Consider the following 15072-nt stretch of genomic DNA (forward strand, 5'->3'; position numbering starts at 1 on the left):
GTGACAAGTAAAAAGGGACGGAGGGAGTATTAATTGAGATTGTTTGAAATTTATTAAAATCTTGAGATATTCGGTTGAGATTTTATATCATGTGATGAAATCTGGAGATATTCAATCAGGATATTAAATTATCTTTAAAAATCCGATGTTTCAATTGAATATTCAATTCAAATAAGACACTATATTCAATTGAGATTTTATAAGATTTTTTTCATTCACAAATTTTGAACGAATTAATTGAGATTATTTAAAATTTATTAAAATCTTGAAATATTCAATTGAGATTTTATATCATGTGATGAAATATGGTGATTTTTTGGTATTTTTAAGTGTATCTTAAAATTTTTGAAATCCCAACAAAATTGATGAGATTTTAAAATATTGTGCTTAAATCTTGAAAAATCTACATCAACTCTACGACATTTTATCAACAACCCGCATAAAATCAAAGTCACATACAATTCATTAAAATCCATAAATTAAATACAATCCATTAAATCTTAGTCGAACACACCACCTAAAAGTTTGATAATAAGAATCGTAAATTATCTTTTAAAATTTCGAGATATTGAATTAAAAGTTTAATTATTTTTATAAACTACTGATATAAAGATATATTTTCTAAATATTTTATAATAAAAAATTTCTGATGAATTTACTAGTGTCCCTTGTAATTTTGGAAATCTTTTTAAAAAAATTGAAATTTTGTGAAAGATACGTTTTTCTTTAAAAAGTATAATTCATGCAGACAAATTCTCCATAATTATTCAACTAGTAACGAAAAAGTTGATTATAATACTATGATATTGGACAAAGATAAGAAATAATCTTCTCATAGCACATAAGATTTCCCAACCCACTCAGTGCCAAATCAAGTCTCGGGTTAAAAATGATTTTTCGGAAATTTTCTAGAATCTCTAAACATTTTAGGGGATTAAAACAGATAGAGGAATCACTTTTCGAATAATTAATCAAATCCGGATACTCAAAACTAGACTTGAAATCATTTATAGACAATTGAAGAGCCTTGAACATAATTTAGAAAAATATTTCAAAACTTGAAACTATTTTTCGGAATTTTTAAATTAAAAGGAATAATTAAATCCAATTAATTAATCAATTAAAATCAGTTAATAATTAATCAAATCAATTAACCAATTAATATTTAAACTAACTGATCAATTAAAATAATTAATTAATAATTAAAATTAATTAATAAACTAATTTAGATTTATTTTTGGAATTAAATAAATAATTAAAACATTTTCAGAAATATCAAAATGAAAAGGTTTAAAGTGTAAAGTTTCTAAAAATTGAAGCCATGAGCTAAATTGTAAGTTTCTAAAAGTTTGGTGGGGGTTTTGTAAACTTCAGAACTAGGGTGGTGCCACTTCATCACCTACAAAAGTCTAGGGGCCAAATGGCAAATTAGCCGTCGCCAACCCTAGAACTTGCCGGAGCGTTGCCGGACACCGCCACCGAGTCCATAATTGCACCAAATGCTACAGATCGATAGCTTAACCTCTCAGGAAAACGTTTATGTGATTAAATAATTAATGATAAAAAAATAGTAAAACAATAAGAGAAAAAATTAATTAAATTAATTTTGAAGAGTATGAAAAATGAGGTTAGATAATCAACAGAGGAAAAAAAAATAAAAAGGAGGTTGGTGGTGCACAAGACTTTTACAACTCATTAAGTCCAATAGTTTACCTAAATGAGTTCTTATACTCACATTTAGGTAATGCACAGAAAAATAGGTGATCCAACACTATCCCAGTGTTACCTAAATCACACGCACATCCTCAAATCTGTTGGCCATTACCTATTCTCAGTTAACCATTAGCCATTACCTATTTAATATTTACGAATACAAAACCCATTTCCTATTTATTTCTTTGTCTTTTCTCTCCTTTTCTCAGTTAACCATTAGCCATTACCTATTTAATATTTACGAATACAAAACCCATTTCCTATTTATTTCTTTGTCTTTTCTCTCCTTTTCTCATTTCTATCTTAGATTTATTAATCCCTTCGTTTTGAAATATAAGTCGTTTCACTTTTTGGCACACACTTCTAAGTCTCTTGACTGTACAGTTAAAATCATCATTTAAATTATTATTTTTTCTGAATAAAAATATATAATTAATATTATAATTCAAAAAAATAAAATTTGAAAAATAATGATTTTTGCTATGCGATCAACGGACTTGGAAGTGTGTGCCAAAAAGTCAAGCGACTTATATTTCAAAAGAGAGGGAGTATTAAAAATATAATAAGGGAACAATTTTAGGGATTGCTATTGGAGTTAACACTAAAAGTAGATTACCATGAACACTAAAACTCACTAAGATTCATTATTTTATATTATTAATAGGTAAAAAGATAAGATAATCTATTGGACTTGCTCTTACGTGCTATCCAGTTCTCTAGGCGTTGTCCATTGTGTATTTAGAGTTAACATTGGAGCTTGCTTTTTTCAAAATAAAAATAAAAATTAGAGCGTGGTTGGATAACCCAAAAATCTAGATTCGACTACGGCTAATCTCAACAAATATTAAAATAGATACCATATATGTTATTATAAAATTTATAAGTCTAATTATCAAAAATGAAATCTCCAAAAATAAAATTAAAGAACAAGAATCAAATCGCTGGATGGAGTACGCAAAGATATCCAAATACTTTCTCGAAAACCACAAACATCACATTTATAAAGTCAGTGTTCACTGGTATTAATTATTTATCAATAATTAATTTAATATTTGCTTAAAAAGAACATGTAATTTAATAAATTTTTTTATCAATGGCATAAATTCAGCTAGACCCGTAGCCCTATGTTTCGAAATTCTTTTTGAGTCAGTCCATAAAAAAAATTCTGAATTATTACCTTCCATCTCACTCAAATCATTCCATTTGGATAGAGCGTTTGACTGAATTGGATTGCTTAAAATTTGAAAACGTGTAAAACATTTTACTTTCCCGCAGTGTAATAAAAATTTCTAATTTAATTGATTACTTTTGTATAATATTACTGATCGATTTAGTTTTTGAAATCCGATTTATTTTTACAAATTTTTGTAATCAAAAAATATATAATAATTTATTAATAATAAAATACTATATCATTTTAAATACGAGCAATTATAGAATTTATGATATAGTAAATATATTTTTCAATAAATAACTAATATTATGATAACTAAATATTAGAAAAAAATTAATAAAAAGATATTTGATTTTCACCCGGTTAATTCTCGATCATGATTAATCCTAAATTAGTAACTTAACCGATTACATCTCCCAATTTCTATAACACCGCTTTCATGATATTAAATGACTATTTTAAAATAATATAATTATTATTTCAAATTATTATGAAAAAAACATACATTATTTTAGTATTAATCAGTATTAATTATTTTTAGTTAAAAATTAGAGATATCAATGTCTTAAAATTGAAATTCTTTTACATGTCTCCAAAAATTTTATTTATAATCAGTATTAATTATTTTTAGTTAAAAATTCTATAAGTTGGAGATGCCGTTGGGGGTGAAGAAAAGTTGAGCCAGTGCCCAGTAGGAGTAACAGTTTTTCAAGTATCAGTAGTTCAAGTAGCAGGAAACATCAACACATGCCACAAGACAAACCTCTTATCTAAGCTAAAATTTAAGACCAAACTAAACTGTCTGTAAACGAATTCTGCATAAAAAGAGAGCTCTTGCCTGGAATCAAAACAGAAAAGCAATCATAATTCCAATTTTAAGAAGTAAACAATATTCAGAGAGGACAAGAAGTTCTTGTTAAATATACAGAAGCCCGCAGACGGCAACAATACATTACAGAAATTACTAAACCAGAGAAGCAACATTGCCATTAAGCTTCAGGCACTATTGCATATAATTCCAAGTCCCTGAATTTCGTAGGAAGAATAACAAGGCCACCATACCTTTGCTGCAAATATATGACCGCAACGAGCAAAAAACTTGCCAGTGGAATGATGGTATCCCAAGCGGCAGAATAAAAATCTGCACTAGGATTTGCGTACACATAGTTGTTGACATAAAGGTGGTTGGCATGAGGAACTGAATGAACCAATGTCGTTCCTAGGATAAACGGCATAGACAGAGCACTTTGCCTTGACATCTGGAATAGATTGAGAATGACTTGGGGAAAGAGAAAGCCATCGAGTATCAGGGTAGCATATGATCTCAAATATCCCCAGAGAGTATATTGCTGGTACTGAACTCGTGAATAGTTAAGTGCACGCGATGACTTGCTATAGTTATACTTCTCCCATTTCAAAAGATATGCATCCATCCCACCAACAATGTATATTGGCAACAAAATTAGTAAAGTCTTTATCTCAGCAACTGATATGTCCGGATCAGTACTCTGGCCAGCATGTCGTGCAGTCCAGGCTAATTGAAGGAGACGGAATTGCATGATGAAGGCTACCATTGTAGCAACTGATACTAGTATACATGCATTCATGTTCGAGATCAAAACCATTGTGATCTCTAAATCAATCCTCCATAAGGATTGCCGTTCCTCAGAACTGGTGGAGGCGGATGATGTCATGTTCAACTGCTCAAAGAAAAGCGGGTCACTTTGATTCCTTGTGCTTTGTATGCTACCCTTCATAAAACCACCTTTAGCCCTGGTTGATCCGGGGAAGTGGAAATGCAGGACTATATCACAGTCCTGAAAATTGCGAAAGGCCAGATTTCTACAGCCTGTCATACAAAGGGATCCTGTCCCAGAATCATAAACTCCTTCAGCAGATATAATTATATAACCGTGTGGTCTGAAGGATGTATGCAGTATAGAATGACGGCCAGATCCCGATTTAACACCACTCATTAATGAAATCCCCAATTTGTAACTAACATTCAATTGAACATTATCCGAAACAACATTCTCAAACTCCACTTCGGATTTTACATTCTCTCCATTACCTCCCTGTCTTGAGTTTGTTCTGAAAACAGAATAATCCAGATACGATTTATTGCCTATGAAGATCGGTTTTGCAGAAGCCCCACCAATATACTCTGAGTCTTGCAAAGACATGTCAAACCTCATATCATAGAACTCTCCACTTGGGTATCTCTCTCCCCTTGTAAGAGCCTTCTTTGGGCATAGCTTATATACCTTCTCAATTTCAGTGTATTCATACTTAAAACCAGGCACTTTTATGAATCCAACAGAATTCCTGAAATTGATCGGGTCGAAGTACCCTACATCTTGTGCAGTCTTATTTGTCCAAATCCGTCCCACAACTTTGTCCCTGTTTTTAATTGACCATACTGAAGGGTAATACAGGCTTAACCGAAATGAACAATCCCCAAGATGAGCATCTCCGGAAGAACTGGAACTTGAAATCCTGCAAGCAACAATGACTAGAGAATTCGTTTTCTCATCCCACAATCCTTCCCCAACTAATGTTGTGTTGGGATCCAACATATCATACCTCTCATCATAGCCGCATCATCTTTCTGTATTCATTGCATTGAATGATATACAAGGAAACATAACCAGGCGAATATTTATCTACTCCGTCAAGCAGAGAACAATTCCTTAAAGAACTGTTGCAACTGCGCGCATACTCCAGAGAAAAATCAGAGAGATGCATTTTGTTGAAAAACGAACATATCTTTCCAAGTTTTGAACCAGGAACTGAATATTCAGCATTATGAAAAACATAGTATTCTTTCACAGTTTCCTCAGATATTAACTTATACTCATACCAAGTTACTTCCGGAACAGAATATACTGAAATCGGATTAAAGTAACTATCATCATTCAAATGACTCAAGCTTTCTAATTCCCCAGATACAAAACTGTTAGAATATATTCAACTCATAGAATAATCTATCTTAAACATAGCTTCAAGAGTGATATGCTCACCTTTACTTGAGTACCAAGGAGCAGATCCCACTAAGCAGCCTTTCCCAGAAGACTCTGACCAGAATCCATGTATCAACCGTTCAAACCTCCTAGGACGTCGAGATGCTCACAAAATCATAAGTATCATCAATATAATTATAAACCCGTATTCTCAACTCAGCATCAATCTTGTAAACACCTTTAAGATCTGTTTCATAGATACGTCCTACTGAGCGAAAATTGAGAGAAGTTACAGAAGAATTCTCGCGGAAGATTCTTCGACCCTCTGGCACAAAAGAATTTAAGGTATCCAGTTCAGAAAAGGTGACATTTGTATCATAAGTTGTTGGAGTTGCCTCAGGGACAACAGAAGCACAGTGTTTGGTGTAAGAGACTGATTTACTTGCTGAAATTGTCAACTTGTACAGAATCAACAAGACAAGAATACGAGGCCATGTAGATTGGCCAGAACTCAACATTATTTATAACAAAGCAGGATATTATGAAAATTTTCACCTTGAAGACTGAATGTTTCAAGAACTCAAGTGTTTAGTTACAAATAGTTTGGCTTGCATGGATGTAACAGTTCAACTCATAGTCTTGTATCATATTTACTCGCTAAATGGTATCAACTAACATTTTTAACGTTTTAATGGACGGAATAGTAGTATCGTTAGCGGCTCATAAACTGAGTGATACCACTTGTAAGTCAAAAACACGAAATGGTACCATTTAGAGAAGTCAATTACACAATGGTACTATTCATAATTTCCCAAAACATTTTAACGAACACATAAATCAAATCTCATATCAGGTTCTTTTGTCAAGCAGTGTGCTAGCAAGGTGACTCTTGAGTTAGTCAGAATGCTTTGTATGCTCAAGTTTCATTGTTTTTACATCTCCTCCTCCTTTAGTATGGAGACTCTATTGATGATTCATCTTTTTAGTGGAAAGTTTGCATTATTTTAAATAAAATAAAATAAACTCAGGCTTATATAAAAACTTAAAAAATTGACAAAAATCATTAAAAAAAAATGTGTTACGATGTCAAAAAGAATTTTAGGAGAGACATGCCCTGTGCCTCTCACCAATCCAACCTGGTCTTAAGTAAATGCTCATGACTGTTAGATGCTTGAGTGTGCATGAGCCATGAAAATGAAGTCTTCACTCATATAAGAACCCAACAGTAAATAAGATAATACACAAGAATTCTGACCCCGAGAAAGAAAAATAATGAACAAGTGTCTAGGAGCTCTTTAGCACAGTTCATGCTTCGGAAACATAATCACTGTGACCATATATATATATATATATATATATATATATATATATGGACTAATGTTTAAAAGCTACGTGTTTTCTTCTTGTTGAGATGCCTGGATCATAGACGTAAGTGAAGGATGCATCCGAGCTGTTCTCAATGACCTGGCCTCACTTTTCCCTCTGGCATATTCTTCACCCAGTGGCCACCTTGGCCGCAAATCAAGCTGATCACAAACATAAAGATGTTCGACAAAATTACTACTACACTATGAATTAGTATTGAAAAGGTACCAAACAAAGTTGATGCCAGATCATGATTCCAAGGTGACATACACAGTAAACAGAAACAAAATAAACAAGGAAAAAAAGAATAAGGAAAATATATAGGGAGGCAATTAAATAGATAATTTTCCTCTTCAGCACTTCCGACAGAACTAGGTGTCAGCTTTACCAGTTCACTGTCACTGAGACGATGTATACCAAAATTAAAGTAAATGTAAATGTTTAGCAGCTCTGGCATAAAGGAGAAGACCACCGTATCACTTGAAAGTAATACATGTGTTCCAAATGAAATGGAAATTCTCTATCACATTTCATTCTCAGAATGAAACAACAATGAAGGCAGATGGACAATTAAATGTAAGATTACAGTAAAATAATTTTACGTTACCAGAGCAACAACTTAATCAAGAAGTAAATGTAAGATACCATTCCAATTAATGAATAATCAAGACGAAAAATTCCAAAAGACTCACTCTTGCATCTTCTAGCTCATTCGCAGGAGGTGGAGGATCAAATCTTCCCACACGAAAGTGCTCAATACCAGTCCAAGCCACCATGACACCTAATCATTTGATACAAAGACATAATAATAGTGTGTGGTACAAGTAGTGGTGAATCGCTAACTTTAACTATAAAATTGCAGAAATCTTTTTTGCAAAGTAATCCAGACACTTCTGTTTAGTTACAATCGTTTTCCTGATAAGTAAAACATGCACATGCAATGTTTAACATGATAATAATCTAAAGGAGTGCACTTTTAGTTCAACTTCTACAAAACTTATCAATGCAGTAAGCTGTAAGCCTGTCACGAAGCAAGTGAGACCTCAAAAAGTTATTCATCTGTAGTTTCTCTGACTCCACATGTCTATGTCTGTGTCTCTGTGTCATCTCTCTCCAACAGGTAACTAAACCAATTTCCACATTCATTTGTAACCAATGCACCTCCCCACCCCCCCCACCCCCCACCCCCACCCCTCCCTCTCCCTCTCCCTCTCTCTGTCAGTCTAACACCATATTTGTCTGTTTTGGTAATCTTGTATACATAGTTCACTGCAAATAGCAAAGAAGCAAAAGCTCATATGATACTGTAACATATGACATCTCATCCTCTGGCCTTTTCTTCCTTTTTTGCTAATTATGGCCTTTTCTGCACAGCACAATGTAGTCGCAGCACATCTTAAACAAGATACATTGAAGTCTGACTTGGAGGCAGCTTATAACGATGTTAATCAAAATGCAACAAATAATTACAGAAATATTATAATTATTTCGCTTTCGTTTAGTAAGTTCCCTCGCTTGAGAAAATGCCAAATCATCTAAAGGGTGATTACCATTGTCAGTGCAAAGACTTGGAGGAGGGCAAACAAGCTGCAACCCTTTCTTCTTAGCAACCTGATCCAACCGATCCCTGACATACTGATTAGATGCCACACCACCTGAGACCACCTTTAGACAAGCAGACAAAGATTGCTGACAAGAATCAAAAAATATATATATCTATAGCTACTATTTGCAGCAAAGTTGAAGAGTACCAAATGTTTCATAAAAGGTTCCATCTCTAATGCCCATTCTATTGCTCTCTCACACTTCTCTTCCAAATGCAATACCGCAACTCGCTGCAACAGGAGTTTATAATGCACAGGTGCATATACAAAATCTAATATGTGGGTAAAAATTGGATCTGAGTTAACAAATAGTAAACAAACTATGATATTAAACCTGAAATGAAGCTGCAACATCAGCTCGTGAGCTCTGGTCTTCAGTACTAGCTGAAGAAATGGGGATTTCAGCATCACTGCACAGTACCCATTTAAGAATAAATAGGTAAAGATGCTAAAAACAAAATGAGGATCTAATCCAAATCAGGGTTTGCTTGTGCAATAACTCTAGCATCCCGAATATATAGTGTACCAGGCAATAGGATCACATGCAACTAACGATTAAAAGCTATATATTTGCACTTCTCTGCCAATTACAGGTTCAAGATGTTTTCCAACAAGACGAGATTCCTAACTATGCTATACAGTCTGGCTGGAATAATTGCTTATAAACTCAACACACATGAATAACAACTACAACAGGGATAGTAAGAGGAAAAAGGTATATAGTTGGCATTTTTGCAAGGAAAGAGCGCAGCTCATATTTCAAAGAGCCAATATTCCTCAAGAAAGTACGACTGGAGCCAGTTTGCAAAGAAGAGCGACAGTGTAGGTAACAATATTTCATACTACACTGAAATATATAAGCAGACTAGTAGTAAAGAGAAACCGTAAAAAGATCAAGACAAAAGAACAGAGAGAAATGAAAAACTTCCAAGACAGTTTACATATTCTTAGATTCAATTGCCAGTCTCACTTGAGTCTTTAAGCCAGCATAAGAAAAATTGCAATCTTTATGTTGCTTCATAGGGACCTGAGCAATATAGTCAAAACATCAGTTTTAATGCAGATTCACTGCTTGCCATTCTATAATACACACACACACACACACACACACACACACACACACACACACACACACACACACACACACACACTCAAACACTCTTAAAGAGTAAAAACTACTATTATACATTAGTAGCAGTAGGAGATTAACTTACTTTAAACTTGATGGATCCCGCATCTCCTTCTCGAGCAAGCTCCTCAATAGCTAAGCCCCCACTCCTCCTCAAATCAAGACCTAGCCACTTTGCGGTCTTGTCATATGCCTCACCAATGGCGTCATCAATCGTAGTCCCAAGTTGCAAGTATTGACCTAGTTCTCGTGCAAGAATTAGGATGTTATGTCCTCCTAAGAAGCAAACGAATAAGAGAAAAAAATCATGACTAGAAGCCCAAAAGTAATATAGTATCTATGCTTTAGTAAGTCGTACAGGGCTCAATTAAAAACAGATAATTTTTGTCTTCAGTTGCAAATTTGCTAAAATGTTGACAAAGGAAAAGTAACATTCTTTTTATGATGAGTATCCACCAGCTTATATTAGACAAACTGAACTCTTACAAATTACAAAAGCATTAATTTTCACATAGCTCATCAATAATTGCTGAAAAAAGAGTAAGAAACTGCAACCACTAAAGTAATTAAAAAAGGTAAGGGATATTCTCTAAAGGTAGCATTGTTCAATTGGCTTTTGCCAATGGTAAATCACATTTTTTTTTTTTGCTTCTATCTGTGGTGACCCTATACATTTGTTTTTCCTAGTATGATATTAAAATGTAATAGAATTGATTTCGGACTATACAAAATATTACATATTTGAAATCTCTGCGAAAAGATACACGATATAGTCCCTTAAATCATGCAAAATGTAGTAAATGAGTGACATAATAAAGGTTAAAGTTTGGTTCTGGAGTTTGAACATATCTCTCATTGTAACTCTGTTTAACATGATTCAAGGGTCTATTTCATGTAATTTTTTCGCAAAGATTTCAAAATATACAATTGTTTTCTGGTCCGGAATCAATTCTATTAGTACGTTTTACTTACCAAAAGGGATTTATATGTGGAAAACCAAATGTATAGGGTCACCACATATAGAAGAAAAAAAATGTGATGGTACCATTGGCAAAAGCCAATTTTACAATGGTGCCCCGGAGAAAATGACAATATGTAAAACCCCACAACTACAAAATAATCCACACCTAAAATATACCTTTTTGCATTAATTTCTTACATACATGCACAAAACAAGACTAAAAGTTTGTTAACAAATTATAGACTTAGACATGTAGTTGGGAAGTGAATAATTTTTTATTTATAACCGTTTACCTTCCGACCTTCTCGTTGAGTGCATGAAACTGTTTACATGTGTAAGAGATGGTCAGTTAACAAGGCATATGATCATATAGAGATGTAAGGCGTATTGTAACATGCCAAAGAATAATGCAAGCAAATATTTCGAAGTATCAAAGTTAGGTTCATGATTACCTGAACTCGAGTGAATTTAAAAAAGAAAAATATCTTTCCTATATTTTTAATTACATGTTGTAATTACTTTTAATTAACTAATATATAACATAAGAAAAGATATGAAAGAAGAGGCTGTGTTTTACATCGACCAACAGCTTGCAATTATAATAAGATAATAACCTGACTTCCATATTATATTAAGCATCTATAGTGGTAATCTCGTTGGAATATAATTAAAAAGTACATCATGTTAAAATAAGGAACCAACACTCAAAGTAGGGTTCCACATGTGCCAACACTACTAAAATCAATCATGAGTTTTCCAAATCTCCAAAACCAATTAACAGCATAGCAATACACTGAAAGCTATTAAGCTACGTAAGAACATCAATTTTTAGGTTATTACCTGATATAAGAAGGGCCATAAATGGAAACTGCACCTCTCTTTCAGTTAACCTAGATAGAACAAATATAGTAAGATAATGTAAGAAGTAATATATGTGCATGTGTATGCATATCTAATTACTTATCACTTGTCTTCTTTACAAAATACGGCGCAACATTTAAATGCCCGTGATGTGGGAGCAATTCCATTTCATATTGGTAAATATGTAAGATGATTGGGAGCACCGGGTCAACATGCAAAGGGGTAGCTACTTATCAAGATTCTAGGCTAAAGCAGGCCTACAAGGATATGTTTGATCTACATTCTACCGCTCCCTTGTAAAAGCAGTGTTGTGAAAAGCGCATTAAGCGGCGCTTAAGCGGGCGCCTAAGCGGAATCGGCCTTAAAACGCTTCGATTTTGTACTAAGCGGGTGACTGAGCGTTTTTGAAAGTTAAGCGGGCTATTAAGCGGATTAAGCGGTCATTAAGCGGATTAAGCGGTCAAAATGATGTTGACTTGCAATTTTTTTATTTTTAAAATATTATTTTTTTATAATATACTATAATTATATTAAAATATTAAAAATATATATTTCATTTAAATTATTATAAATTTAAATTCTTACCACAACATAATATTATTTTTTAAATATATTATTATTATAACAAAATATTTTAATTATATATTATTAATCTGCTTATTGACCCGCTTAAAATTCCGCTTAAGCGTCCGCTTTACCGCTTAAGCGCCAGAAGGTCCCTCCACCGCTTAGAACCGATTTGCGCTTTTCACAACATTGTGTAAGAGTAAAAGAATATCAGTCTTGCGTCTCTGTTGATTACCAGATAAGTGCATAAGAAGGGTATGGATATGAGGCTGAACTAGCAGTTAGAAAGAGCGACTTCATCATTGTTTACCAATTATCAAGCTTTTAACTATTTGTACTTTCACGTATCCTCTCTTTTCCTGATTAAAGATCCAGATCCTTCTGTTACAGAGATATAAAAAGAGACTGGAGTATAACCAGAAAAAAATAAGTGATTGTAGTGTCTAAAACAAAGAATGTCTGTTATTAGTCTTTATTTTACTTTAATATGTATGTATTCAATTTTGAGGGTTTTGTTTGCTAGCCTGGATCCCTTGACCAAGCCATTTATGCTTCAGTCTTATTTGGACCATCGTCCAACACTCTCACCACACACCCTTATACGGAATAAGCTTCGTCCACAAACACATACATGAATACCTTGCCAACTCTTTTACTACTGAAAAGCATCATATGGAGATTAAATTAACTATTTTTTTCATTTAGTTGGGAAACAAAAAAAAAAAGTTAATTGCTATGATGGACCACACAGACAACTGCTGACTCCTTTCTGGATGTAATCTAGTTAGGTGCATGTTAATTAATGATAGTTGACCAAAACTGCCATAAGTTATCAACTTAATTTCTTAGATGCTTCAGTTTCAAGATGACATACCGAACTACTAAAGCATGGGCTTCCATATGATGGACATTGACAAGAGGAAGACTATGACTCCCGGCAAGTTTCCGGGCTTTCTGCACCCCAACTACATGCATACATAAAAAAATGTATCTGTTGAAGAGAAGCCTACTGTTCCCAAAAATATTATAAAGCAATTGATTAAATTATAACTGCAAAGAACCAGCATAGAAATGAATTACCACGTAGACAAAGACTTAAACCAGGGCCAATAGTAACGGCAACTGCAGAAAGATCTGACTCGGTCAATTTAGCTTTATCGAGTGCTTCCTGAACCACCTGAATACAAGCAGTGAGGATGAATATATTTGTGAAGAATTTGAGAGATGGAAGGTGTTTAAGATGGCATAGAAGCAATTTTAATGAAGTTAATCAACTCAGTGCAGCTACAATACCTGATCAATAACTTGTGAATGTGCTTCTTCTGCCATTTTCGGAGCAACTCCTCCATATTTAGCAAGCAGATCTGCCTTGATTTAGGCAAAGTATTAGTGCCACACAATAAAACAAACCAGGAGACATTATAAAGATTGCTTGTAATGGTGGTGCACTAATGCTGGCTAGGAACGGTAAATGCTACTGGTGGTATTGGAGGCATAAGACTCAAAGATATAGTTAGGACATACAAATTACAAAGTAACGTTTTGCATCGTCAAAGACATCAGTAAAAGGAAATCAAGTGTGAAGTATTGTCCCCATTAACCAAGGGCCCATCATTTGTTTTTGCAAAGTAAAGAAAGCTATTTATAAAAAAAAAAAAAAAAAAAAAAAACTCAGACAGAAACTCTCTATCTTCAAACATCCCCTCAGTCCAAAAATACCAAGTTGATACTCTCTTACATTTATAGTACACATCACTTTAACCCATAACATTATACTCATATGCACATTAGGTTCCCCAGGATAATAATCGTCCCAGAATCACAGTACATTAATTTTTCTTGATCCTCCGAACACACAATACATTTTCCTCCTACCACGCATTTCCTCTACTTCAATTGTTTAACTTTATAATAATCACCTTAACCACAAGTCCACCAATCTTCGTAAACCCTCAAGTCCACTCATTCATGTGTATACATGTACAATTCACACAAAAAAATGACTAAAGGCAATCTAGTAGAAATACTTGAAAACCCAATAGATACACACAAACCAACATTGAAAGTGATATTCTAGTGTTTGTAGATGTTATACCTGGGAAGACACAACTTGGCTAAGAATATCACCATTGCTTCGAACCTAAAATCACAAAAAGACCCAATCTTTACTCTCAACAAACCAAACCAAAGAAACCCACCTCACATACATAACTACACACACAAAATTTCAACAAAGCACAAGAAATGGCTTACAACAGCAGCCGCAGTGTCATCACAACTTGTTTCAATACCAAGAATCACCAAATCATCATTTGAAGCAAGTGGGGTTTGTAAATATGATTTTGGGTCACTGCAATTATGGAGAGATAAAGAAGATAAGGATTTGGGTGAGAGCATGAGTGAATAAAAATTGGATTTTTGGGGTTTAAAATTTTTTAATAAAGTGAAATTTTTGATGAGGTTTATGTGGTTGAACAGGGGTTTTGGGAGGAGGGTTAAGCAGGTGAGTGAGGATATACATGTCACCATTTTTTGTGAATTTCTGGAACTGAGGAAGCCATCAGCTATGTACTATTGTCTCGGAGAACGAAAATTACAAATTATAGCCTTTTTGGTTTATTATAGTTACTAGCATTTAACCCGTGCGAAACACGGACGGGTATATAGTTCGTAATTTATTATTTATAATTTAAATTTTAACATCATTCCATTAGTATTTTAATATTAATAAATTGAAT

At 33.6% G+C, this 15072-nt stretch overlaps 2 protein-coding genes across 6 annotated transcripts; both read right to left on the reverse strand.

Annotated features, from left to right (window-relative positions):
• Positions 1-3734: 3734 nt before the first annotated feature.
• Positions 3735-6533, reverse strand: LOC108220867 (uncharacterized). 2 transcript variants are annotated; one of them, XM_064079670.1, is made up of 2 exons: positions 5908-6533; positions 3735-5772 (listed from the first exon to the last, which is right to left on the reverse strand). In XM_064079670.1, the coding sequence occupies exon 2, from the start codon at positions 5461-5463 to the stop codon at positions 3877-3879; it is 1587 nt and encodes a 528-aa protein (XP_063935740.1). In that variant the 5' UTR covers positions 5464-5772; positions 5908-6533; the 3' UTR covers positions 3735-3876. The 2 variants fall into 2 exon arrangements, with proteins under 2 accessions (XP_063935740.1, XP_063935741.1); XM_064079671.1 differs by having other exon boundaries at positions 3735-5816; positions 5908-5966.
• Positions 6534-7031: 498 nt separating this feature from the next.
• On the reverse strand, positions 7032-14933 carry LOC108227203 (probable tRNA N6-adenosine threonylcarbamoyltransferase, mitochondrial). Of its 4 annotated transcripts, none has more exons than XM_017402246.2 (13): positions 14588-14933; positions 14430-14474; positions 13628-13702; positions 13415-13511; positions 13209-13299; positions 11747-11796; positions 10031-10221; positions 9758-9843; positions 9151-9226; positions 8964-9047; positions 8763-8877; positions 7905-7993; positions 7032-7373 (listed from the first exon to the last, which is right to left on the reverse strand). In XM_017402246.2, exons 1-13 carry the CDS (start codon positions 14861-14863, stop codon positions 7236-7238), a joined length of 1413 nt encoding a protein of 470 aa, XP_017257735.1. In that variant the 5' UTR covers positions 14864-14933; the 3' UTR covers positions 7032-7235. The 4 variants fall into 4 exon arrangements, with proteins under 4 accessions (XP_017257735.1, XP_017257727.1, XP_017257743.1 ...); XM_017402238.2 differs by having other exon boundaries at positions 8763-8901; XM_017402254.2 differs by lacking the exons at positions 7032-7373; positions 7905-7993 and adding an exon at positions 8394-8578 and having other exon boundaries at positions 8763-8901.
• Positions 14934-15072: the final 139 nt, after the last annotated feature.

The sequence above is a fragment of the Daucus carota genome, chromosome 1 (genome assembly GCF_001625215.2).
Source record: "Daucus carota subsp. sativus chromosome 1, DH1 v3.0, whole genome shotgun sequence".
Classification (NCBI taxonomy): domain Eukaryota; kingdom Viridiplantae; phylum Streptophyta; class Magnoliopsida; order Apiales; family Apiaceae; genus Daucus; species Daucus carota.